Below are 24,870 nucleotides of genomic sequence, written 5' to 3' on the forward strand. Positions count from 1 at the left end.
CTGGGATCCGGCTGCTCATTCTTCCGCCAGAGGGTCCACTGAACTTCTGCCAGGGACATGTGAGGGGCAGTAAGTAGTAGTCCATTTTTGAAAGTGGTAATGGCTGCCAGAATGTGTGTTCATCCTGGAGTTCATCACATGTAAGGTCCTGGATGAGCAGTTGATTCTGTGCCTCAAATGAAATGCCAGAGTCTCCACCACACTGACAGCATCATAAGTTAAAGCCATCTGCTGTGCGGCTGGGATGGTTGGTCATCATTATGGAGCACCTCAGGGCTCGGACAACAGCTTATTCTGACATGATGGAGGAGAAAGGTGGACATCTTGTTCTTGGCTAATGGGAGCAAAACATTTTCCATTCATGGTCACTCCCTTCAGCCACCTCACCTAATGTCAACCCTGTTTGGGCAGACAGCAGTGAATTTATTTGTCTGGAAACACTGGTAACATCACCGAATGATATTAACGTGGAAATAAAGCAAAGCACTTAGATAATAAATGCTAATATGAGCTGGCCCCACAACACGGAGTACAACTTTATAAAACTTTAATATATCCTGTACTAACATGTGGCGCAGAAACATAATACAATGTTTTGAATGGAAGGTGCGACACAAAATCTATGAAGTCTCAGTATGGCATAGTTGATACAACTTTGAACTCTTTAGAATATGTAATGATCTCAAAATCATAAAGTTGATTAAAATAAACTGCCTGAATTGGGTCAGTCATGTCTCTTGTATGGAACATGAGAACCCAACAAAAACAGCACTGCTACAAAACCCAGTGGGATGAAGAAGTGGGGGAAAACCAAGAGTTTGATACTTGGGTGATGTAAAAGAAGACCTAGGAATTATTGGTGTCATAGGATGGAGACACAAGATGCTGGACATGTACAAACAAATTGATGTCCTATAGCAGGCTAAGCCCCATTAAGGACTGTGGAACCAGGAATAAGAAGAAAGAGAAGAAGAAGAAGAAGAGGCTGCATCTTCAGTTAATGATTTACCCACTTATTTTAATTCTACATAAACCAATGGACACACTGAGCAAGTCTACTTGATCTGTAATTCACATCCTCTCAATTTATTGATAAAATGTGGTTAATATCTTAGGTATGTTCACTGTATGCAGTAGCTTGTAAGTTGTGTTCTTCAATTTGATGTTACAGTAATAACAAAATACAGATTCAAACAGACAAATCAGTTCATGTGTTTTCCTGCCGTTATAATGTAATTATAGATTTTCTGTAAATAAATATTTGTACAACTGTCACAACAAACTCATGCAATAAATTTATGTCTGTATGGAATTTACTCCGTAAATAAAGATGTAAACAGCTGAATGTTTGATGTGATCCAATCCAGAAATCTTACAAAATGGAAGCTTTTGGCACAATTCCTTAAAAACGTTCTGCAATGTCATTCTTGTACATTTGTTGCAGTACTTCATTAGAAACAAACTACTGACTTAGAGTGTGTTCACGAGTGGAATAGGTAAAAATTAAATGTGATTCGTAGTGCCTGTGTTGCTCAGAGGAACAGGCACTGTGGCAACTACAGCCATCATGAAATACATGAAAGTGACAAATATGTACAACGGTCAGCCATACAATGGAATAAAGACAATTAAAATTTGTGCCAGATTGGGACTCCAGCTTGGATTTTGCGCTTATCGCAAGTGGTCGCTTTACCATTAGGCTATGGGAGCTTCACTCACAGCCAGACCAAAACTTTCATATGTCATCAGTCATGTGTCTATAACCTGCACTCGTACATTCATTATGTGTAGTTCCATACAGAGGAGACATTTTAATTGTGAGTCACTTGCCTGATGTCGGCAGATAAATATTGCCTCATACTTCTGAACAACACAAGCAGTGCAATATTGTATTCATCCACTGACACCAATCAAGTGACTTTCAATTAAAATGTCTCCCCTGTACAGGAATATACATAATGAATGTACATGTGCAGATTGTAGACATATGGATGACAACATACAGAAGCTTTGCTCTGGACGTGATCCGTGCTTGGATAGACTAATGGTAAGGCAACTGCTCATGATAAGCAGGAAATCTGGGTTTGAGACCCAATGTGGCACAAAATTTTCACTGTCAATCTTCCATTATACAGTTGACAGTTGTCCGTATTAACAGCTGCGAATGCATTTCATATAAATTATGTGTGCTACAACTTTTCAACTCTAATTTTTAGTAATCTCAATTGTTGACTGAATATCAATGTGCAGTTTAATTAGAAAAGCTTAATGAGTCATTCAACTCACCTTCAGTAGCGCTAATGATGAAGTCACACTTCTTTCTTCTTCTATTCTCTTGCGAACTCTTGATTCCAGTTCTTGTAGCAACTGCTGGTGGCGCATCTGCTGATAGTTAGCAACAGCATTTTGCTGCTCCTCAGTCAATAAAGACTGTATGCAAAACATTAGTTGAAAATCATACTAACACAAAATTGGAAGCATTCTAAGTCTAACATGCTATCCACACATTAAATAATATTGCTTCTCATCTGGCGCATCTACTATGTTAACTAATTCACTTATATCAGTATTACTATCAGGAAACTATATGTCTGTTTCTTCTTCATACTATGTTACTTTTCAGAATCTATGGGTATCACACTGACAAATTTTATGATAAATCGGGTAATGAGATATATGAGTATATATTTGAATAAATACAAGACAACAAAGAAATGGATATACAACAAGAGTGGGAAATAGTGTGATAACAACAATTGTTAGGAAAATATTTTTGTATCACAATACACATAGCAAATAATCATAGCAAGGTAGTCAGGGTGTATACATGGACAAGGAAAAACAAATTCCCGGATTTCGCAGTTAAAAATACACTTTCTCCCGTGTGGAGACATAGTTTTTCCCTGTTAACTGACAGTATATTTTCTCTTGGAACTGTATAACTTACCAAACCTTTGAATGGTTATGGTTCTAGCACGGCCGTAGAATTTCCCGGTGCTTTAGTAAATGAAACTCAGGGGAAAAAAACATATTTTGGAAAGATGTTTGATGTGCAGCAACAAGTACATTGCATATTTTGGCATTACGAAAGTATAAATTCGAATTCCACCAAACACCGCATGTTACTTTCCAAAACATTGAAATCTAGATTGCAATACGTATTTGTACACCAGTCATAGCTCATGTCATGTGATCTTGCCAGCCGATGACAGTGGATATTCAGAGCTTTGGACATGTGGTGTAGTCAGGCAATAGCAACATCACTGTTAAGTAGCGCGAACACACGAACAGGAAAAGTTAATGGTTTAAATTTATATATATAATGTTGCTACAAGAAAAGCAAAGTTTTCACATATAATGTTGGTCTTTTATGCACGTATTACATTTTTATATATATCACACAAATGTGCCAGTAAATTTTCTAATAACGACATAAATGTGTGATCTTCTGGGCTCTAAATTCTTCTAAATGGCTCGTCATCAAAGAGCTGATTTTGAAATGAGTCACTGATTCCCAGTGAAGTAGGCCTTGACCTGATATTAAGCTATTCAATGTGGTTTTCGGGATGTAAATTTCTTTGAGTACCAGTACTTTGTTACGGTATAACTCAATACGTGCTAAAAGATGAAAACGTACACTTGAAATGCACAGTACAATTGAAACTAGTCAATAGCGTGGAATTAAATACTTTGTTTCAAATATATTGATTGCCTCAGCAGAAAATATTAATAAAAGAAAATTTCTTCAGCAAACCAATAAAAGTAACTTCATTGTTCTGCATGGCAATTAATGCTTGACTGTCAGAAAGGTAGAAATAAAATAAAATCTGAAACTAATAACGTATTTTAGCCTTCCATAATTATGTGAATGTATTTTAATTCACATGATAGCTCCCGGCCACAGAAATCAATTTTGTTTTCATTTGACGTGAGTGAAGTGGACAAAGAGGAAACAGCAAAATCAGTAAATGTGAACACGGGTCACATGGAAACTACCCGCTTCCCTATTATAATTCAGACTGCTCTGTGCATCAGCCACGTATCAACGATATTTCCGAACTGGGGCAATAGTAGATAGTGGCGTCCCTCGAGCGTTTGAGATAAGACGTCAAAAATTTAAAATATCGAACTTTCAAAAATATGTTCATTTTGTAGCGCACATCTTTCTGAAAAATATGTGTCTGAGGAATTGTAGGATAAGTTATTTCATCTTAAGTGTGCCAAAGTGTAGTGCCACACCTCTTCACACACGTCACTGTATTTTGGTCTGTGGAACTGAAATGTGTATATTTTGTAATGGATACCATCAAACTATATTCAGGACAGTGGAAATTAAAATGCTCTATAGTGAGAAACTCTTCAGAAAAATTGCACTCTTTATTCCCTATCAACTAACAACTTGCTGCTTTGTGTGACATAAAATTAAGTATAGGATACATAAAACCAGTAAAGACAAGAGACAAGCAAGACAGTATACATTTCTTCAATTATTAGCTCCTAGAATTTTTTTCTCTCTAATCTTGCTATAGCTTTACATGGTGTGCTATCCTTTCTGCGGATGAACCTGTTACCTCATCAAAGTTCGTCAAAGGTTTTGCTACATGAAAAAGCAAAATGTTGTTGTTTAATACTGAAAAAGCTGTTAATACAAATAGGACCCAAGACTGGTGTGGTTTCTTGACCTGATTACGTGTATTTTGTCACTGATAGATAAAACAAAATAGGCCTTTCTAGCACTGCAGCAATTGTAACACAGGCCAAATAAACGAGATTGTTTTGACACAAATGGTCATTTTTATAACACGGCAGAATATAATTAACAAAGTACCAATACCAAATGCCTATTAGGCCTAGTCCAAGCAGAAAGCTTTCCGTTAGGAAATAGTTTTACACTTCATTCATACGCTCCAGTTTCTCAAGCATGAGATCGAAAAGTAGTAGAGCGAAATTTTTATATAAATTTGGAATCGTCATATTCTTCCATAATTTAAGTGATGTCCCCATTTCTTCTCCTTCCTCATTCTAACAGTCTTGTAATCACTAATTCTGTATCTAATCCTGCCAATGTCAAAGCTTAATCGCTGGTTAACTTCACTAACGCTGCTAGAATTACCAGTTTAGTTATCCCGCAATTATTCTCCAGTTAGGCATTGTTACATGTTCGTACAACGCATTTTCCGCAGTCCGCACTACTTCCAGAATAGACCTTGAGGCGGCTGCTAGCTGGAGACTGCACAACTGGCCCTTACTAGTATAGCGATCAGGCCAAAAAAAAATTTCCCGGTAGCACCTAGTTAGGTGTACCTTCCACGCCCCGCAAGGAACAGCTAGCACAGTGCCGACTTAAGTGAATCGGCCAAGCTTGCCAAGTCAGTTGTGTGTTGAAATGAGTTGGAACATTATCGCTGGTGATGGGACAGGGTGGTATATTGGCATATTACTCTATGTTGTGATCGACTGAGGTAGTTCTGCTTGGCACCTTTCTCCTTCCAATGCAGTTGCTGCAGTCCGGGCCTGGCTGTTAACTTGGTGAAGTGCCTTGAGAAGGAAGTTAGCCTGAGTAGATTAAATCTGGCACACAACATCAAAGACTATGAATCCATTACTCTAGCAGAGTCACAGAGGAAAATTATTTGGCAAGAACTTCACGTCAAATTTGTGACTGTCACTGCTTCCAGTTCCACCCAAAAATGGACACTGGAAGTTTACATTTTCTGCTTGCCATAATGAATATATTACATGTGTGATTATGCATATTGTATAAACATTATTGAGAGTGAAGACATTTTACTGTTATTTGCTACATATGGCTTATCTTACTCAGGGTCAGTTGTTACTTGCTGAGTACTATGTTTAACATTTATAACTTACTACATCATCTGGGGGCCTTTAATAACCCTGGTGTTTTACTTCTGGCACTTAATCATAACTCCTTTTTATTCAAGTTCTACTGTAACCTTATAAACATTTTCAGTGTATATCTGACATATTAAGTCTTGTAATAATGTAAGGAAGAGATGGATTGCTACTTACCGTAAAAATGACACATCAAGTTGCAGACAGGCATAACAAAAAGACACTTACACATTAGCTTTGAGCCACAGCCTTCATCAGAAAAACAAACACACATACACATTCATTCACACAAGCAAGCACAGCCCACAAACATGACCCCCAAGTACTGCAGCTTCAAGCTACTAGAGGTGGCAGTTGTGCGAGTGAGATGTGCTTGTTTGTGCGAATGAACGTGTGTGTGTGTTTCTTTTTCTGACAAAGGCTGTAGCTCAAAGCTAATGTGTAGGTGTCTTTCAGTTGTGCCTGTCTGCAACTTAATGTGCCACCTTTAAGGTAAGTAGCAATCCATCTTTCCCTTGTTGTTGTTGTGGTCTTTAGTCCTGAGACTGGTTTGATGCAGCTCTCCATGCTACTCTATGCTGTGCAAGTCTCTTCATCTCCCAGTACCCATTGCAACCTACATCCTTCTGAATCTGCGTAGCGTATTCATCTCTTGGTCTCCCTCTACGATTTTTACCCTCCACGCTGCCCTCCAATACTAAATTGTTTATCCCTTGATGCCTCAGAACATGTCCTACCAACCGATCCCTTCTTCTGGTCAAGTTGTGCCACAAACTTCTCTTCTCCCCAATCCTATTCAATACTTCCTCATTAGTTATGTGATCTACCCATCTAATCTTCAGCATTCTTCTGTAGCACCACATTTCGAAAGCTTCTATTCTCTTCTTGTCCAAACTATTTGTCGTCCTTGTTTCACTTCCATACATGGCTACACTCCATACAAATACTTTCAGAAACGACTTCCTGACACTTAAATCTATACTTGATGTTAACAAATTTCTCTTCTTCAGAAACGCTTTCCTTGCCATTGCCAGTCTACATTTTCCCTTATATTGTTGATATTCCAACCTGGAGTTTCCATTGTTATTTATTAGGTCTTGTGTTGTTTAGCCAAGAATATTTGTTATCTTCTTTGTTTTTGTAGTCAAATATTACTTGTTGTCTAAACTGGCCTCTCCATGGTTTAAATGCTCTTTTTAATCGTGTTTCTGTTCTGTTATAGCTCTGCATCATTTATTATCCTGACTAATGCAAAGATTGTCAATATTATTCCAAGCATCCAGTTGGCTTGTTAAGAAGCAACCTATTATCATGTTCCATGGTTTAAGGCTTATGTCAACATCTGTGAACCTTATTATTTCAGAGATCTGTCTGTTTTAGTCAAGGCTCTTCAATGTGCCCGTCCGGGGTGTCTCATCTTTACGGTAAGTAGCAATCTATCTTTTTCCTTATATTGTTGATATTCCAACAGGAGTTTAAAAAGTTTAAATGCAATGTTTGTTAGTATTCACAGAGATAAGACTGTGGCACTTAATTTTGTTGCTTGCATAAACTTCCGAAAATACTTCTGTCAGTAAGATAAACCAACTAACAGCACCATCTATTGGTTGTTTGGTGTACAACACTGTCACTAATGAAACATCCGAACTACTAAGCTGAGGAGATTCCTAAAACTTTAAATTATTATATCTGTTTCCCCCCCGATATGACTTTGATGGAATATAGATGTTGCCCCAATCTATGCTCAAGTTACCTAGGAACACACCGCGGAAATTCATTTACTGGTTTTGGAGATTAGAATGTTCAAACAGATAGACAACATGACGATTTTATAGTTTTATTATTATTGTAGAAAATACCTCTAACCAAAAGAAAAAGTCTGGTTGTTACAGTTTCAACCTTAAACCATATGCCTGATTCACAGTAGTTATCTGGTTGCTGGTATCTTGAATGTGTGGGAGACATTCTACAATGGCCTCTTTATTCTCATCAACTGTAAAGATTCTTCTTGATTTAAAGTTACATCTTGTGAATGATCCATGAGGGATCTTTGTTTAACAACTGCATCTAGAACAGCCACTCTCTGAGCTGAATGACAGAAGAATTTTGGTATCTCTGCAATAATACAGAAAAACAGTTTTACTTGTTTATTTTTAACCTGGACAATTAAGTTCAGTTGGTGAGCATAAGTATGCACATAATATGTGAAACAATATTTTTCTCTTACAATTGTTCAGACCACTACATGTTTGTCAAGAGTGACGTAAGCACCATCATAGCTTTGAGTTCTTACTTTTTCTTTCTGTTCTTGGACAACAGCAGTGGGGACATTTTTAATGCAAGCTGCTAAAGAGGAAGCATTGTTGCTAGATGTCTTTAAAAATGCCCTGAATCTTTCAGACTCTTCATTAGCAGTAAATAACAAAATACTGCAACCAACTGAAATTTAAAAGATACATCAGAAGTTTTCATCTATTATCAAAGACACAAAAACTGTGTTTGCTATTTCTGCATTAGTTTTCACATGACACACATGTAACATTCATTCTAGTAAAGAATTTTATAATCTGTGGCTGTATGCTTATAGACTATAGCATCATTTACGTGCTCTTTTACAAATGAATGAGAGCTGAAATAAAATTTAATAGCCCTCTGAATATTCCAGGATTGCCAGATTTTGCTGTTTCAAGTCCATGTGAGGAAACTTTAGTAAATAAACATAGTTATTTTGGGAAGAACACTATGATTTTTTCTTTCATTGTCACTGTGTCTTTCTATATTCTGTCTCAAAGCTGAACTAAGCTCTTGCCTAATTTCTGTTACCGGTATTCCAAAAAGTAATAAATTTAAATAAACATTCATTTGTGCAATAGATTCCTTATGCTTCTTAACCTCCTGTGTTAGATAACTTTGATCTGACATGCCAGTGCAAGTCCAATTTGTCTCTTTACCCTTAGCATATGGAAGGCATGGAAAAGAAAATAGTTTATTTGTAGAAACAGAGATGCAATTCCAGCTATTTCTTTTATATAGATTTACAGTAGAGTCTGACTCACATCTGAACTGGTTATTCCACTGGCACAAATGGACATATTATTAGTGATGTTTGCTCTTGCCCCTCCCAGCCAAAGAAATACCTACAAGCTCATTCATTGGGGTTCAGGAGAGAAATTGAGCCCTGGTAGTGCCTGGGAAAAATTGTGGCAAGTATGTGTGCCATCTGAATGACTTGAAAGTTTTTCATACAATAAAAATACCTTGAAAATACAGATAACATAACCTATTAAGAGAAAGATATGAAGAACAGTTGTTTAACTATGTACATTCATAATTTGCAAAATCAACTTTTTTCCCTGGGATTCACTGAATCACCAAACAAATAGGGTATGCCACCACTGGGTGGAAGTTAAGATGTGAGGATGGATCATTAGTCATTCTTGGACAGCTCAGTTGGTACAGCATTCGCTGTGAAAGGCAAAGGTTCCAGGTTCAAGTCCTATTCCAGCACATAGTTTTAAACTGCCAGCAAGTTTCATAAATAAATGTTGTCTATTTATTTAATAAATGTTGAGATTCATTTTCGAGGATAACATCGCTTTAATAATTCTATGTTGAGAAATTTTGTTGTTTTGGAAAAGACCAAGCTAATTTCAGTTAATCAGATGTTTATGCAAATATTTCGTTTCAAAATTGAGCTTGTTCATGGTCTGACACCCTGCCCCTCCAGGCTACCTGCCTGCTCCATCACAGTAGTTACAAAGAATGGTTTAAATCCATGGATCTCTGGGTTATTAGCCGAGCATGCTTTCACAACAAAATTGTTTGTGCAAATATCTTGGTTAAGAATTTTACTTATTCATGGCCTGGCACATTTCCAGTCCAAGACACCTGCCTGCTTTCTGTCAGAATTATTTGCATGTGTCTCAAATGTATGTTCTATGAAATACTGATGCATCGTTATTTTCAAACGGGACAAATAAAATAGAATGATAAATGCAAAAATAAGATGCTACAAAGTATGGGTAACTTTATTACTTTCTGTATTAATCCCCCCCCCCCCCCCCCCAATCCCAATGAATCATGGATCTTGCTGTTGGTGGGGTGGCTTGCGTGCCTCAGGAATACAGATAGTCATACCATAAGGGCAACCACAATGGAGGATTATCTGTTGAGAGGCCAGACAAACATGTGGATCTGAAGAGTGGCAGCAGCTTTTTCAGTAGGTGCAGGGGCAACAGCCTGGATGACTGACTAATCTGGCCTTTTATAATAAATCATAATGGTCTTGCCGTGCTGGTATTGTGAATGGCTGAAAAAAAGGAGAAACTACAGCTGTAATTTTTCCAAAGGGCAGGCAGGTCTACTGCATGGTTAAATGACGATGACATCCTCTTGGGTAAAATATTCTAGAGGGAAAATAGTCGGCTATTTGGACCTTCGAGTGGAGACTATTTAGAAGGACATTGTCACTGGGAGGAGCGCAACTGGCACTCTGCAGGTCGGACTGTGGAATGTTAGATCCCTTAATTGGGCCGGAAGTTTAGAAAATTTACAAAGGGAAATGGATAGGGTGAAGTTAGATATAGTGGGAATTACTGAAGTTCAGTGGCAGGAGGAACAGGATTTATAATCAGGTGAATGTAGGGTTATGAAGGGGAAATGCAGGAAGAGGGTTAGTAATGAATAAAAAATCAGGATGAGGGTAAGCTATTACAAACAGCATACTGAACATATTATCAGAGCTAAGATAGAACTAAGCCCTCACCACAGTAGTACAAATTTATATGACAACTGGCTCCACAGTTGATTAAGACAGTAAAGAAATGTATGACGAGATAATTTATTCAGGTAGTTAAGGGAGTCAAACTTTTAATTGTGATGGGAGACTTGAATTTGATAATAGGATAATATGGACTGGGGGAAAGGAATGAAAGAGGAAGCTACTTGGTACAATTTTGCACAGACATAATTTAATCATTGCTAACACTTGATTTAAGAATTATGAAAGAAAGTTGTATAAGTGGAAGATACCTGGAGGCACTGAAATGTTTAAAATTAATTATGTTCAGAGATTTTGTAACCAGATTTTAAATTGTAAGATATTTCCAGGGGAAGATGTGGAGTTATTGGTTATGGAATGTAGATTAAAACTGAAGAAATTGCAAAAAGGTAAGAAATTAAGGAGATGGGACCTGGATAAGTTGAAAGAAGGTAGGTTATCCGGAGGGAGCATAAGGGAATGACGGACTAGAACAGGGAAAAGAAACACAGTAGAAGATGAATGGGTAGCTCTGAGAGATGAAATAGAGAAGGCAGCAAAGGATGAAATACGTAAAAAGACAAATCATAGCACAAATCTCTAAATATCACATGAGATACTGAATTTAATTGATGAAAGGAGAAAATATACAAATGCAGCAGGTGAAAGTGAATAGAAATGTTTAAAAAATGAGACTGAGGAAGTACAAAATAGCAAATGCAAGGATTTAGAAGCATATTTCACTAGAGGAAAATTAAAGAGGCCTTTGGAGAAAAGAGAAGCAGCTCTATGAGTATCAGGAGCAGAAACAGAAAACTAGTACTATGGAAAGAAAGGAGAGCTGAAAGGTAGAAGGCTTATATAGAGGGTCTACACAAGGGTCATAAACTTTGCAGCAGTATTATAGAAAGGGGAGTGGACAAAGAAGAAGATGAGATGGGAGATATGATACTGCGAGAAGAATCTGAAAGAGCACTGAAAGAACAAAGTCGAAACATGGCCCTAAGTAGACGACATTTCATAAGCACTGCTGATAGCAATGGGAGAGCCGTCCATTACAAAACTATTCCATCTGGTGCACAAGATGTATGAGATGTGAAATCCCCTCAGACTTCAAAACGAATGTAATAATTCCAGATCCAAAGAAAGCAGGTGTTGACAAGTATGAATATTACAAAACTATCAGTTTGATAAGTCATGGTTGTACAAACAGGAATTCTTTGACAGGAGAATGGAGAAAATGGTAGAAGCCAACCTTAGGGAAGATCAGTTTGGATTCCAGAGAAACATGCATGGCAATACTAACCCTATGACTTCCCTTAGGGAAGGAATAGCAAACCTACATTTATAGCATTTGTAGACTTAAAGTAAGCTTTTGCCAATGTTGACTGGAATACACTCTTTGAAATTCAGTATGTAGTGTAGGTAAAATACAGGAAGTGAAAGGTTATTTACAACTTGTACAGAAACAAGATGGCAGTAGTAAGTCGAGGGGCATGAAAGGGACGCTGTGGTTGAAAAGGGAATGAGACAGGATTGTATTCTACCACCGACATTATTCAATCTGCACATTGAGCTACAGGAACTCTAAGAAAAATTTGGAGTAGCAATTGAAGGTCAGGGAGAAGAAATAAAATCTCTGACGTCTGCTGATGCCATCATAATTCTGTAAAAAGCAGCAAAGTACTTGAAAGAGCGATTAAACACAAATGGAAGTGAAATATGGACAATAAACAGTTTAGACAAGAAGAGATTGCAGACTTTTCATATGTGGCGTCACGAATGTTGACAATTGGATTGGTAGATCATGTGATTAATGAGGAGGTACTAAACAGAACTGGGAAGACAAGAAATTTGTCGCACAACATGACTAAAAGAAGGGTTTGGTTGAGAGGAAACATTCTGAGACATCAAGGGATCATCAATTTAGTAATGGTGGGGAGTGTAGGGATGGGGAGGGGGGGGGGGGGGGAGTAAATATCATAGAGGGAGACCAAGAGGTGAATACAGTAAGCAGATACAGAAGAATATACATTGCAGTAGGTATTCGGGAATGGAGAGGCTTGCACAGGATAGAGAAGAATGGAGAGCTGCACCATACCAATCTCTGGAGTGAAGGCCACAACAGCAGTTAATGTAGTTTTCTGATTTTACAGATAAATTAGATTGTTAAGTGGTACATCTCACTTTCACATCTGAGGTTCAGAATGATTGCTTTATGTATGTTCTGTATGGTATTGTATCATGCTTTTCAGAAGACTTTGGTAGATTTTGTCTAATGTTATCCATCAAGGTTCACTCATCTCACTAATGTCATATTCCAGATATCAATCTAATTTTGGTGGAAGACAGTAATTTGATTGTAGGAAAAGGAATAGAAATAAAAATAGATAAAGAGAATAGAATGAGGGGGAATGGGATGAAAAGCCAAGCCATTTGGTAGACTTCTGCACGGAGCACAAACTAATCATGCGAACACTTGGTTTGAGAATCATCAAAGAAGGCAGTATGAATGAGACATACACACACCAGAAGATTTCATATTAAATATATAATGGCAAGACAAATACAAAGCAGGGGAGATTTCAAACTGCAAAACATTTCTATGAGTAGATTTGGACTCTGATCATAATTTACTATGAAATACACATTAAAGTTGAAGAAACTGCAGAAAGGTTAGGAACTGAGGAGGAGGGACTTGGATAATTTGGAATAACCACAGGTTATAACAGTTTCAGTGAGAGCATTAGGCAGTGACTAACTTAAATACGTGAAAAAAAAAGTGATAGAAAATGAATGGGTAACTGTGACAGATAAAATGGTGAAGGCAGGAGAGGAACAACTAGTCAAAATTACAAGGCCTAAAAGTAATCCATGGATAACACATGAGACATAAAATTTATAAGAAAGGAAAAAAATATAAAAATTCAGTAAATTATTTTCTTTGAATTTTATGCACCCACAGAAAAAGTATTTGTGTTGATTACATAATTATGAAACATTTAGAAACGCGCTTTGAATTTTCTTTGATAGTGATGCGCAATTACAAATATCTGAAAATAATAAGATACATTTAACTACAACAGTGGTGTGAAGCACAAGATCAGAGCTAACAGTATGATCTTTATAGGCACAGCTTCAGTTTCAGGTTTTTGGGGACACACATGTCGTTTGTGATCTGCTATTGCCACTTTTCCAGCTAGTCTTTAGTGTGAAGCAATATAGGTATCTGGATGAACTACTAAGCAGAGATAGTTTAAAACAGCTTTATTTTCTGCATACAAGAATTGAAAATTTATTCAATTTTCAGTTAATGGTGTTGCACATCATTCGGTGAAACCCAATTTCGAAAGATAATGTGTGTAAGAATGTGTTTGCAAAATAAAAGTTGCACAAACACTATAACATGTTAGTGCACTCAATGCTCTGATTAAACACCAACTGGGGGCAGTTGAGTGGTCTGTATAAAATAAACGTCCAATTATGAATATAGTACTCAACAGTGGGATTCTGTTTATTAGAATAAAGAAATGAGTGTGTTTGCTTGCTAGCTTTAAGTTCAAAAGTTGATAAAATGTGAACAATTTAATGTGGCAGTTTTAAGGAGGCAGGTGTCTTGAACTGTGGTTGCGTCAAATAGTGGTAGAGGTCGACCAGAACTATGCTGTTTACGACACTGCCAACCTAAGCAAGAAATTGCACAGTAGCCATTACCAAATGCTTTTTGTTGTGCAGTGCTTCTTGTTATCTAGTTTGTTTACACTAGTGACCATTTGCCAGTTTATTGTGTCCGCACTCTTTACTATAGTGAATGGAAATCAAACTCTTGCAATGTATTTTAACAGTGCCGAGATTCTGCCCTTAATGCGTAATTAGAGTTATTTTTGGTTCTACCCTTACACTGAATCTCTCTGTAGCGTTGACTAAAGTGGGTCATGTAGCTATGGGCGACCACAAAAGGTAGAAATTAATATTCTGCAGATTTTGTAACTAACAAATTGGGAGGAAAAATGTCAAGAAACGTCTTACATCAGAGAAGCACTGAGTTTACTGGCATGAAAATGCTCCTAATTCTCAACAGAAACAATTATTAGTTGAAAGCTTAAATTCAGGCAAAAGAAAAAAAAACAAGTAAAGGCCAATCTGTAAAAAATTATTTACATTTTTGAAAAAAGCACATATTCCAGTCGAAAAGCTCACCAAACACCAGAAAGTTATTTCAAAGCATTAAGGTTTCATATTCAGGCATGTAGCATGACCACCTTTTAAATTTGTAGCTCTAATCATTTACATGGAAGGGAGGGAGGGAGGGAGGGGAGGGGAGGGAGAGAGAGAGAGAGAGAGAGAGAGAGAGAGAGAGAGAGAGAGAGAGAGAGAGAGAGAGAGAGAGAGATTACTTTTTACCAAAAATAAATGTGAATTTCACCAAAAATAAAATGAAAATTTGGCCTAAAATAGATGCCAAATTTTCAGGTCCCTACTAAACACGATTGCTGGAAACTACATATGGCCAGAATAAAATAGACCAATTTCGAAAGATAATGTGGGTACGAATGTGTTTGCAAAATAAAAGGTGCACAAACACAGTGAACATATCAGTATGCTCAATGCTCTGGTGCCACGCCAACTGAGTCTACATGCCTCCATATAAGCCCTAATTTCTTGTATCTTATCTTTGTTGTCCTTATGTGCGGTATATGTTGGTGGCAGTAGAAGCATTTGGCAGTCAACTTCAAATGCTGGTTCTCTAAATTTTCTAGAGTTTCTTGAAAACTCCTGGCATTCCTATTTGAGTTTTCAAAGCATCTCTGTAACATTTACTTGTTGTTCAAACTTACCGGTAACAAAGCTACCAGCGATCTATGAATTGCTTTGATGTCTTCCTTCGATCCAACCTCGTACAGATCCCAAACACTTGAGCCGTAGTCAAGAATAGGTAGCACCAGCATCCTACATACGGCCTCCTTTACAAATGAACTGCTCTTTTCTCAAATTCTCCCAATAAACCGAAGTTGACCTATCATCTACCCTACCACAGTTCTCACAAGCTCATTCCATTTCATATTGCTTTGCAATGTTATGCCCAGCTATTTAAATGACTTGACTGTGTCAAGCAGGACACTAGCAATACTGTATCTGAATATTGCAGGTTTGTTCTGACTATTGACTATTTCTGTTGGTGAATGAAGACATAGGATCTTGACATACACATAGATGCTTTGCACTTGATTATGCTAAAACCAATTGCAACAGTTCCATCATTTACAACAATTTTCTGTTGTTCTGTATTCATGGTATCATGCTGCCTTCATGTCATAATAAACAATGTCATTTGTATATATCAACACAAAACTACTGCTTGGTTTTCATATTTTTATTTTTTCAGACCAGCATCGAGCTAGAAACTCACTGTCACGAGTTACACAACATTTAAAAAAATGTTGTGTGAGCAGGGCCTCCTGCCTGGTAGACCATTCGCTGGGTGCAAGTCTTTCAATTAGACGCCACTTCGGCGACTTGCGTGTCGATGGGGATGAAATGATGATGATTAGGACAACGCAACACCCAGTCCCTGAGCGGAGAAAATCTCTGACCCAGCCGGGAATCAAACCCGGGCCCTTAGGATTGACACTCTGTCCGGCTGACCACTCAGCTACCGGGGCGGACTACATAGCATTATATGCTATAGACTGTAAGGAATGTTATTTGGGAGATGTTTTTTAATTTTGTGTTAGATTGTCTAGTACCTATGTACATTATGTTTTAGTGCCCTCATAGAATTTTTCACAGGTGTTTACGGAGATGATGTGTTAATTTTTTCTGATTTCCAGCATGACATCACATTTTCATGAATGACACTAAGTGTGCCATATATCACCAGTGACATATTCTGTTGTCAAAGATACCTATTTGTGTGTATTGTTTTCTGTATTTTAGATTATGTGTGCGAAACAGTCTCAGAGAAAAGCTATTGTTATTTAACTATGTGAATTATATACATCAGGAAAAGTAATAGTTCTTCATGAGGACCATTCTCTCCTGTAATATCATCTCAGAACTGAGGACATTGTGTTTGATAGAATCTGTTGGTAGGTCATCAGCTCAGTTCAATATTCATTCCAATGATGCACATGCCTATATTTTATTTACTGAAGCAATAAAAAATTGTACATGTACAAGTGTGTGTTGTCTGTCACGATTCTGTATCGCAAATTGTTATCTACCTCATGACATTCCATACATACAACCAGGAGTTTCTGTTGTCATGTTAATTTATATATTTTGATCAAATTACTTGCTTATAACAAAGGTATACACATGAGATTTACCTCTTAAATTTCTAGCTAAATTCATATACCTGAAGTGACGCTGGATCAGGTGCGTTGAAAAGTAACTGGCAAAGGTCTTCAGCGCTTGTAGCAGAAGCTAACTGTTGTCGCGTAGGAGTTGTTACGTGTTGTTTATTCTTCCCTTTGCTTTTACTTTGTTGGCTGCAGGCACTGAACCATTCTATCTGACTCAATTGTGCACGTTCCTGGCTGTATAGTTTTTCTATATGCTCTTGCCACTGTCGCTCTCGTTTTGAAGCACGAAGTGCCTCTTGCTTTGCTGAATAAAATTCTGAAATAACATTGGAAGACTTATTAGTAATTTATCAGCTTGTGCCCTCATACTAATTAGTTACTGAACCACTAGCTAGTAGAAAAGTGATGGTGTCAGAATTTGTTTCGAAATAGTCACCTCTACAAATTATTTGTAAAACTGCATAGAATCTCACAATGTGTATGCTTACATTAGAAATGAAGTGAGCTTGCATACATTATTTGGTAACATGCACAAATATTGAGGAGCAGTTATCTGGATCTGCAAACAAATTTTGAAGCAGTTGGATTCCAATTCTACAAATATTGCATACTCAAAAAAATCTTACACTAAATACTGTGAACAGTTCTTTGCAAATTAAGTTTAAATGTTTATGTTAATTTTGTGAAATATAAACAATAAACTGAATAGTACAACTAAGGGTGGCTTGGGTGGTGGTCAATAAGTAAACAGATGAATTTTCTAGGCCATACACCAAACTGCCCTCCTTAACAACATCCCACCAATATCTCTAACAAGGCTGTTGAAGTTTGTACATGTTTTGCATTGTTAGGTGGCCGAGTTTGAAAAAAAAAAAAAAAAAAGAGAGAGAGAGAGAGAGAGAGAGAGAGAGAGAGAGAGAGAGAGAGGGGTTCAACTGGCTCTGAGCACTATGGGACTTAACTCCTCTGGTCATCAGTCCCCTAGAACTTAGAACTACTTAAGCCTAACTAACCTAAGGACATCACACACAGCCATGCCTGAGGCAGGATTCGAACCTGCGACCGTAGCAGTCGCGTGGTTCCTGACTGCGCGCCTAGAACCGCTAGACCACTGCGGCTGGCCTTTGTCCACACCAATCAATGAAACTCACCAAACCCACCTTCATCTAAATAATGATGACTGAACTCTCTAGTGGTCATACAGCTTAAACAAAGTGGTACAAAAAGGGTGAAAATTACTTCTTTTTTTTAGTGACGACAGACAAATCATATTTGAGGAATGAAATAACTGACAGACTGTAGCCATTCCTGGCTCCTTTTTCATCAGTCTTCCCCTACCTTCTATTGTTAATTAGCCTGCAAAATAAATATTAACATTAACCTTACATTAGAAGATGTGGGGAGCTGGGCGGAGGGGGTGTCTCCAAAGTTGTAAAGAAGTAATACTAACTCCCGCTTTTCCAGGAACTTAGATTTGCATCTTCTCAAATAACTCTCAAAGTTTGTATACATGCCTGCCGTTTAATATAGAAAGTGAGGTCTCCATAAATAAAAGCCCACATATTTGCTTCTTGTGACTAAAACTAAGAAAATGGAATCCTGTTGCACTAGACCTAAGCTGTAAAGTAAACACAAAAGTATCCTGGTTCTGAAAGCCTAAGTAATCCCAGTATTTTGGTTACTCTAAGAAGAGAAAGTGTCATGATGCAATAAGAGGCCGTAAAGTAAATGTTTTTTAATTATTTTTTAATGTTAAGGGTCTTTCAAAAAGTTAGTGAAGTTGTACTGCAGTTACAATTCTACCTCCTCTAACTTTGGTTGCAATGTGTGCTCTAGAAGCGAAGAAATAGAAATAACAAACCATTACATTGTCCATGAGTCTTGCGCTCTTCACTTGCAGGGGAGCGGGGATCTCTACCATCATGTCCAAAGGACCACATGATGTCAACCGGGCACCATGTTATTCTCTGTCATACATCATCAACTTTATTTTCAAGCAGTATGGAGTGGCAAAGGGTCAGCACACTAGACTCCTGACTGTCGTCTGCTTTCCATACCTTGGAGCTACTTTTCTTCATTCAAATAGCTCCTGAATTGGCTTCACAAGAATGGGTGCATTAATTGTTCTAGTCATCCCACTAAGGACAAATCCTCGGCGGTACGGGAAACTGAACCCGGATCCTCTGCAAAGTAGTCACACGCAGTGACTGCTCAGATACGGAGGTCACTTTTATAGGACAAGCGTAACTTTGAAACATACTGAAACAAACATGCTATGTTATATCTGGGCTATGTGTGTGTAGTGTTGAAATAATGAGTTATGATATTGAATGGTTATTATGACACCACTAAATATTAAATTAATAAAGTATGTGTCAGCAAGAACTCAAATGCTGAGGCTGTGTAGTAAACTTTACACTCAACTAATTCGAAGTCTGCTGTCATACCTCCTTGATAAGGACTCCAAATTCTAGAGCAGTAGTAGTGCTTCTACGCATTTTGGTTTACAGAAGCACTGCACTGACCCAGAATCTCAAACAAATCTATGTCTTTCATTTGCCCACCTTACTATCGATTTTACATATTCATCTGATTCATATCACTTCTTTACTATTACATCTAAACACTCGAAAAAGGAAGGATGGAAGGAAGATTAGAGTTTAACGTCCTATCGACATTGTGGTCATTTGAGATAGAGCACAAGCCCAGATTACAAAAGGACGGGGAAATTAGCCATAACCCTTTTCAGAGGAACCACCGTGGCATTTACCTGGAGCAATTTAGGGAAATCATGGAAACCCTAAATCTGAATGGCTGGATGTGAATTTGAAGCACTGTGCTCCTGAATGCGAGTCCAGCATGTTAATCACTGCACCACCTCATTCAGTAAACACACTTCAATGATGAGATAAACACAGATATCATGGGATTCTTACAGGCATTATCTTCCATTTTTCTGTATTTAAAGAGAGCTGATATCATGACACCAAGCAGGAACTTCATTCAATTAGTTCTGCATTTCTTTATAATAGTCTAACAACAATATTTTCTTGTCAACAGCATCATCATCAACAAACAATCTGCAGGTTTGTTGATCCTGCCTGATAAATCACATACTCATGTGTGTATTGGTTCTATTGCAATTTCTTGGGACATACCCAATTCTACCTTCATTCCTGGTGATAATTTGCCTTACAGTAGAACATACCGTGTTCTATTAATAAAAACATTATTGAGCCAATCACATATCTGTGAAGTTATTCCGTATCATAATATCCTGATTACTAGTCAACATTGTGGCTACAGTGCTGAATGCCTTTTGGAAGTCTGAACTTCCTTTTGGCTGCCAGATATTGTGTGTTAATAAAGTAAGCTGTGTTTCACCCAAGTGTACCTGTGCTGAATCTTTCAAAGAAGCTTCTTTTTCTTCAGGAAATCTTCAAGGTCCAAACATCCTCCAGCATCCTGCAATACGTTGATGTTTGTGATATCAGTCTGTAATTTTTTTATCATCCTTGTTTCCCCTCCTCCTCACAAGTGCGTATCTCTTATACTATCCTTATATCCTCCATGGAAAAGGAACTAGTAGTTTCAAATGCTGGGATTAGGTTTTCCACTTTTATAGGAGTCTACCAACATAAAGAAATCTTTTTAAAATGAGTGCAGTGTACTCCCGATTATTCAAGTGTGAATTATCTGATTTGTGGCTTATTTGTGCAGGATTTAGAGGGGAGGAGGGAGAGAGAGAGGGGGGGGGGGGGGGCGGCACAGGTGTCGCAGGCCAGAGACTGTCAGTGTGAGTTGCCAGTCACTAGGGGCAGTGGCAGACACTAAGCCAGATCAACAGTGTTGAACCGCATCTGAGTTGGCGCAGGTGTTGGCTGCAGATGCTACTACCTGTCCAGCAGATGTTATCCCAAATACATTGTTTGAAAATATCTCGAACATTCCTGTTTCTCGATTATTTGTGTATCTTCTGCCCCACATTCACTTCAAATAATGGGGAGTGTACTATATTTGGGTTTAGCCTCCTCAAGATAAGTACTTCTATACCTATACTCTGGATGTGATACAATGGTGTGAGGTGGGGTGTACATTCTATAGCACTAATTGATCTCCCCTTCCGTCTTCCATTCACCAAGGATGCTTGGGAGGAATGGTTGTCTGTAAACTTCTGTATTGGTTCTAATTTCTCGATTTTTTCCTCATTATGGTGTTTACGCAGGGCATATGTGGGAGAAAGTAATAAGTTGTCTAACTGCTCATTGAACAAACTATCTCGGAATGTCAATAGTATACCTCTCCTTCACGCACAATACCTCTTGTAGCATCTGCCACTTGAGTTTGTTGACCATCTCACACCGATTAAATTATCACATGACAAAATGAACCACTATTTGTTGGACACTGTCCGTCTCGTCTATTGATCCAACCTTGTAAGCATCTCAAACACATGAGCAATACTCAAGAATTGGACGAACAAGGATTTTGTAAGCCACTTCTTTCACGGACAAGTTACATTTCTTTAAGATTCTTCCTATGAATCTCAGTCTGGTATCTGCTTTTCCTATTATTTATTTTATATGGTCATCCCACTTAACGTTGCCCCATATATTTACTCCAAGACATTTTACAGAAGTAGTTGTTCTAGCAGTTTGTTATTAATTGTGTAGTTGTACAGCAGTGGATTTCTTCTCCTTTGTACGCACAATATGCTACTTCTACTCACATTCAGGATCAACCGCCAGTCCCTGCAAACATGCATCAATTCTCTGCAGGGCTTGTTTTGATGTTACTACACTATCTTATAGATAAATGCATCACCAGAGAACCGGCATATGGAGCTTCTGATGTTATCTACTACATCATTTATCTATAATATACGCAGTAAGAGTACAATCATATTTCCTTGGGGTACTCCTAAAATAACCTTTACATTTGTTGGTATTGTTTCATTAAAAACAGCATGCCCAGTTCTATCTTCAAGGAAGTCCTGCATCCAATCACAAATCTGGTCCGATAGCCAGTAAGCCTGTATGAACCCCGCCCCCCCCCCCCCCCCCCACTCCATCTAAACGGCAGTGTGGGACTGTATCAAATACCTTCCTGAAGTCAAGGAACACTGAATCAATCTGAACACTGATGCCTATAGTACGTGAATCTCAGAGTAAGCTGAGTTTCACATGGTCTCTGGTTTGCAGAATCCATGTTCATCTTTATGCAGGAGATATTTGTTCTCCAAAAATGTCGTAATATGTGAGCATAAAACATGTCCCACAATTCTACAACAGACTGATGTCAGTGATAAAGTCCTATAATTGTGTGCGTCTGTGTTACAACCGTTCTTGAAAACAAGAAGGACCTGCATTTTTTCCCTCTGTTGCTCCAGCAACTTACAATAAACTGTTGCTGGAAGGGGAACAAGTTATTTCATATAGTCTCTGTAGAATCTTAAGGGTATCTTACCTGGTCTTGATGGCTTTCCGCTACTAAGAAATTGTAGTTGCTTTTTTATTCCATGACAATTTACCTCTAAATTTGCCATTTCAGCATATGTGTGATGATTGAAAGGAGGGGCCATGTAGTGAAACGATTTCGGAAGACAGAAATCAGCCTTCTCTTCATCTTCATCATCATCATCATCATCATCATCATCATCTATTTCAGTACCAGTATGGTCACCAAGTGACTGAATAGACAATTTTGAACTGCTTACTGATTTTATGGAAGACCAAAACTTCTAGAGTTTCTAATGAGATTGGTTGGCAAAAAATTTGCTTTGAAAGTCATTGCAAGCTTTTCTCATTGCTCTCCTTACATACACATACATTTTAGTTTTGTTCAACTTCTGTTTGTCAGTTAGGCCAGCCTAGTACTGACCAGGAACTCTGTCTCTTTGTAAATTGATACGTGGGAGTAGTTATATTATAAATGCCACTGTTGGCGTACCTGTCTCTGCTGGTTTTTATGTTGTGTAAAACTTTTTGTTGCTCTTCCTTTATTGTAAATGAATACTTTTCAAATAGATACAAGATAAATCTGCTTCTAGCATGCTTTTTTTGTATAACCTTCTTGTTCATTCTGAATAATAACAAGCTAATATATGAATACAAACACAGAAAAAATGATCAAGGTAAGCCAGTTTTGCTCATTTCCTTCAGACCAATGGAACTCCTTTATCTTACCTGCCTTTCCATCAGGGCCCTTTTCCATATATACAACAGGATAGACTCGAGCAATTACAGCAGAAACACAACTGATGACACCACCAGCAGGTTTCAGTGAACTGAGAGAGACAGGCAAAGGACCAGGCTGTCTACAGAACCCAAGTCTGCAATCCCAACGTGCTCTTCTTGTTGAATTTGTATGGATTTTTAATCTAACATTGGGTCCTGCCTACAAAACAATTACATTAGAAGTGAAGAAATGTCACAATCAACACCATTTATTAGACCATTACAATTACGTAGCAGATGATACATCTGAATTAAATGAATATCACGAAACGGTAAAAACCTTAATGCATCATTAACACATCTGATATGTTGGAAACATGATTGCAGCTTAACAGATTAACTCAGAACATCTCACGAGAAAGGTTAGTAACGTTGTGGGAGTATTATTCAAAATGGCATAAATTAAAATAAGTCACAAAAATAAAGATGTAGCAAAAGTAGATTCTCTAAAGAAGGTAGTGAGACTGCCATTGACAATTATCGATCAATCTCACTACTTACCTCCTTTTTGAAGGTAAAGGAAAGAACTGTGTGTACAAGAATCATAGCACCTTTCCAAAATAAGAAGTTCAGTCAGTCTCAATTTGGATTTCCGAAGCACCAATAGCAATTTCTGTGACTTATCAATACATTTCATAGAAATCACTTACAGGCAAATCTGTCATCAACCTAAAGGCAGATCTGTAGCTAAATACAGGGAAGCTGAAAATATCAGACAAAATGATGATGATGATGATGATGATGATGATGATTGTGTGCCTATGGAGTATTGTCTTAGATGTGTAATTGGCTTCATTTTTTTTCCTGCCAGAAAGCCACTGTTTGTAGTAACTGATAAGCACTCAAGTAATGAAACCAAAGATATATATGAGGCTAACCAAGGAAGGCCCTATGCTGCTTTTAATCTATGTAAATGATTTAAGACACAATCTGAACAGCTTTCCTAGATTGTTTGGAGATTATCCTGTCATTCATCACCTTGTAAGTCATTAGAAGATTGAAAACCAATTAAAAAAGTTATCTGCATGGTTCAAAAGGTTGCAGTTGACTCTGGACAATACAAAGAGTGAGATCATCCCCATGAGACTAAAGAGATTCTGTTACATTTCAATTACATGATACATCACACAGAGTGAAAGACTGTTGATACAGTTAAATACCTATGGATTAAAATCACGAACAACATAAACTGGAACTATTACACAGATTATACTGTTATGGAGAAGGTTAACTGAAGACTATTTTATTGGTGCAACATTTAAAAGATGCAACAAATATACCAAACAGACTGCCTACACTACACTGTGCTTGTCAGTCCTCTTTAAGGATTATTGCTGTGCGCAAATTGAATTGACAGAGGACATGAAAAAAAGTTCAGAGAAGGGCAGCTCATTTTGTATTATTATGTAATAGAGGACAGAGTGTCATGGATATGAAAGCTCGGCGCGGACGCAATCATTGAAGCAAAGGCACTTTTCAGTGTGGCAATATCGTTCACAAAATTATAATGACCAACTTTTTTTCTCTGAATGCCAAGACATTTTATTGAATTGGATCTAGCTACGGAGAAATGACCATTGTGATAAATCAAGAGAAATCATAGTTTGCATGGAAAGATTTAGGTGTTTATGTTTTCTATGAGTTCAGACTAGTTTACAGAAAAACACTGTGTTGTGCCACTTGTTACATGACATGAGTTGCTCACAAGTGGTTT

The 24,870-nt window shown here is 37.7% G+C and overlaps 1 protein-coding gene across 1 annotated transcript in view; it reads right to left on the reverse strand.

The window, feature by feature from the left end:
- Nucleotides 1-24,870, reverse strand: part of LOC126267011 (breast cancer type 2 susceptibility protein homolog) — a 222,346-nt gene that overhangs the window by 39,507 nt on the left and 157,969 nt on the right. The window contains exons 10-12 of the mRNA XM_049971781.1: nt 23,106-23,316; nt 16,974-17,236; nt 2,287-2,430 (exon numbers count right to left, since the gene is read on the reverse strand). Of these exons, the coding sequence (XP_049827738.1) occupies nt 2,287-2,430; nt 16,974-17,236; nt 23,106-23,316 (618 nt within the window). The remainder of the gene's footprint in view (nt 1-2,286; nt 2,431-16,973; nt 17,237-23,105; nt 23,317-24,870) is intronic.

The sequence above is a fragment of the Schistocerca gregaria genome, chromosome 4 (assembly GCF_023897955.1).
Source record: "Schistocerca gregaria isolate iqSchGreg1 chromosome 4, iqSchGreg1.2, whole genome shotgun sequence".
Classification (NCBI taxonomy): domain Eukaryota; kingdom Metazoa; phylum Arthropoda; class Insecta; order Orthoptera; family Acrididae; genus Schistocerca; species Schistocerca gregaria.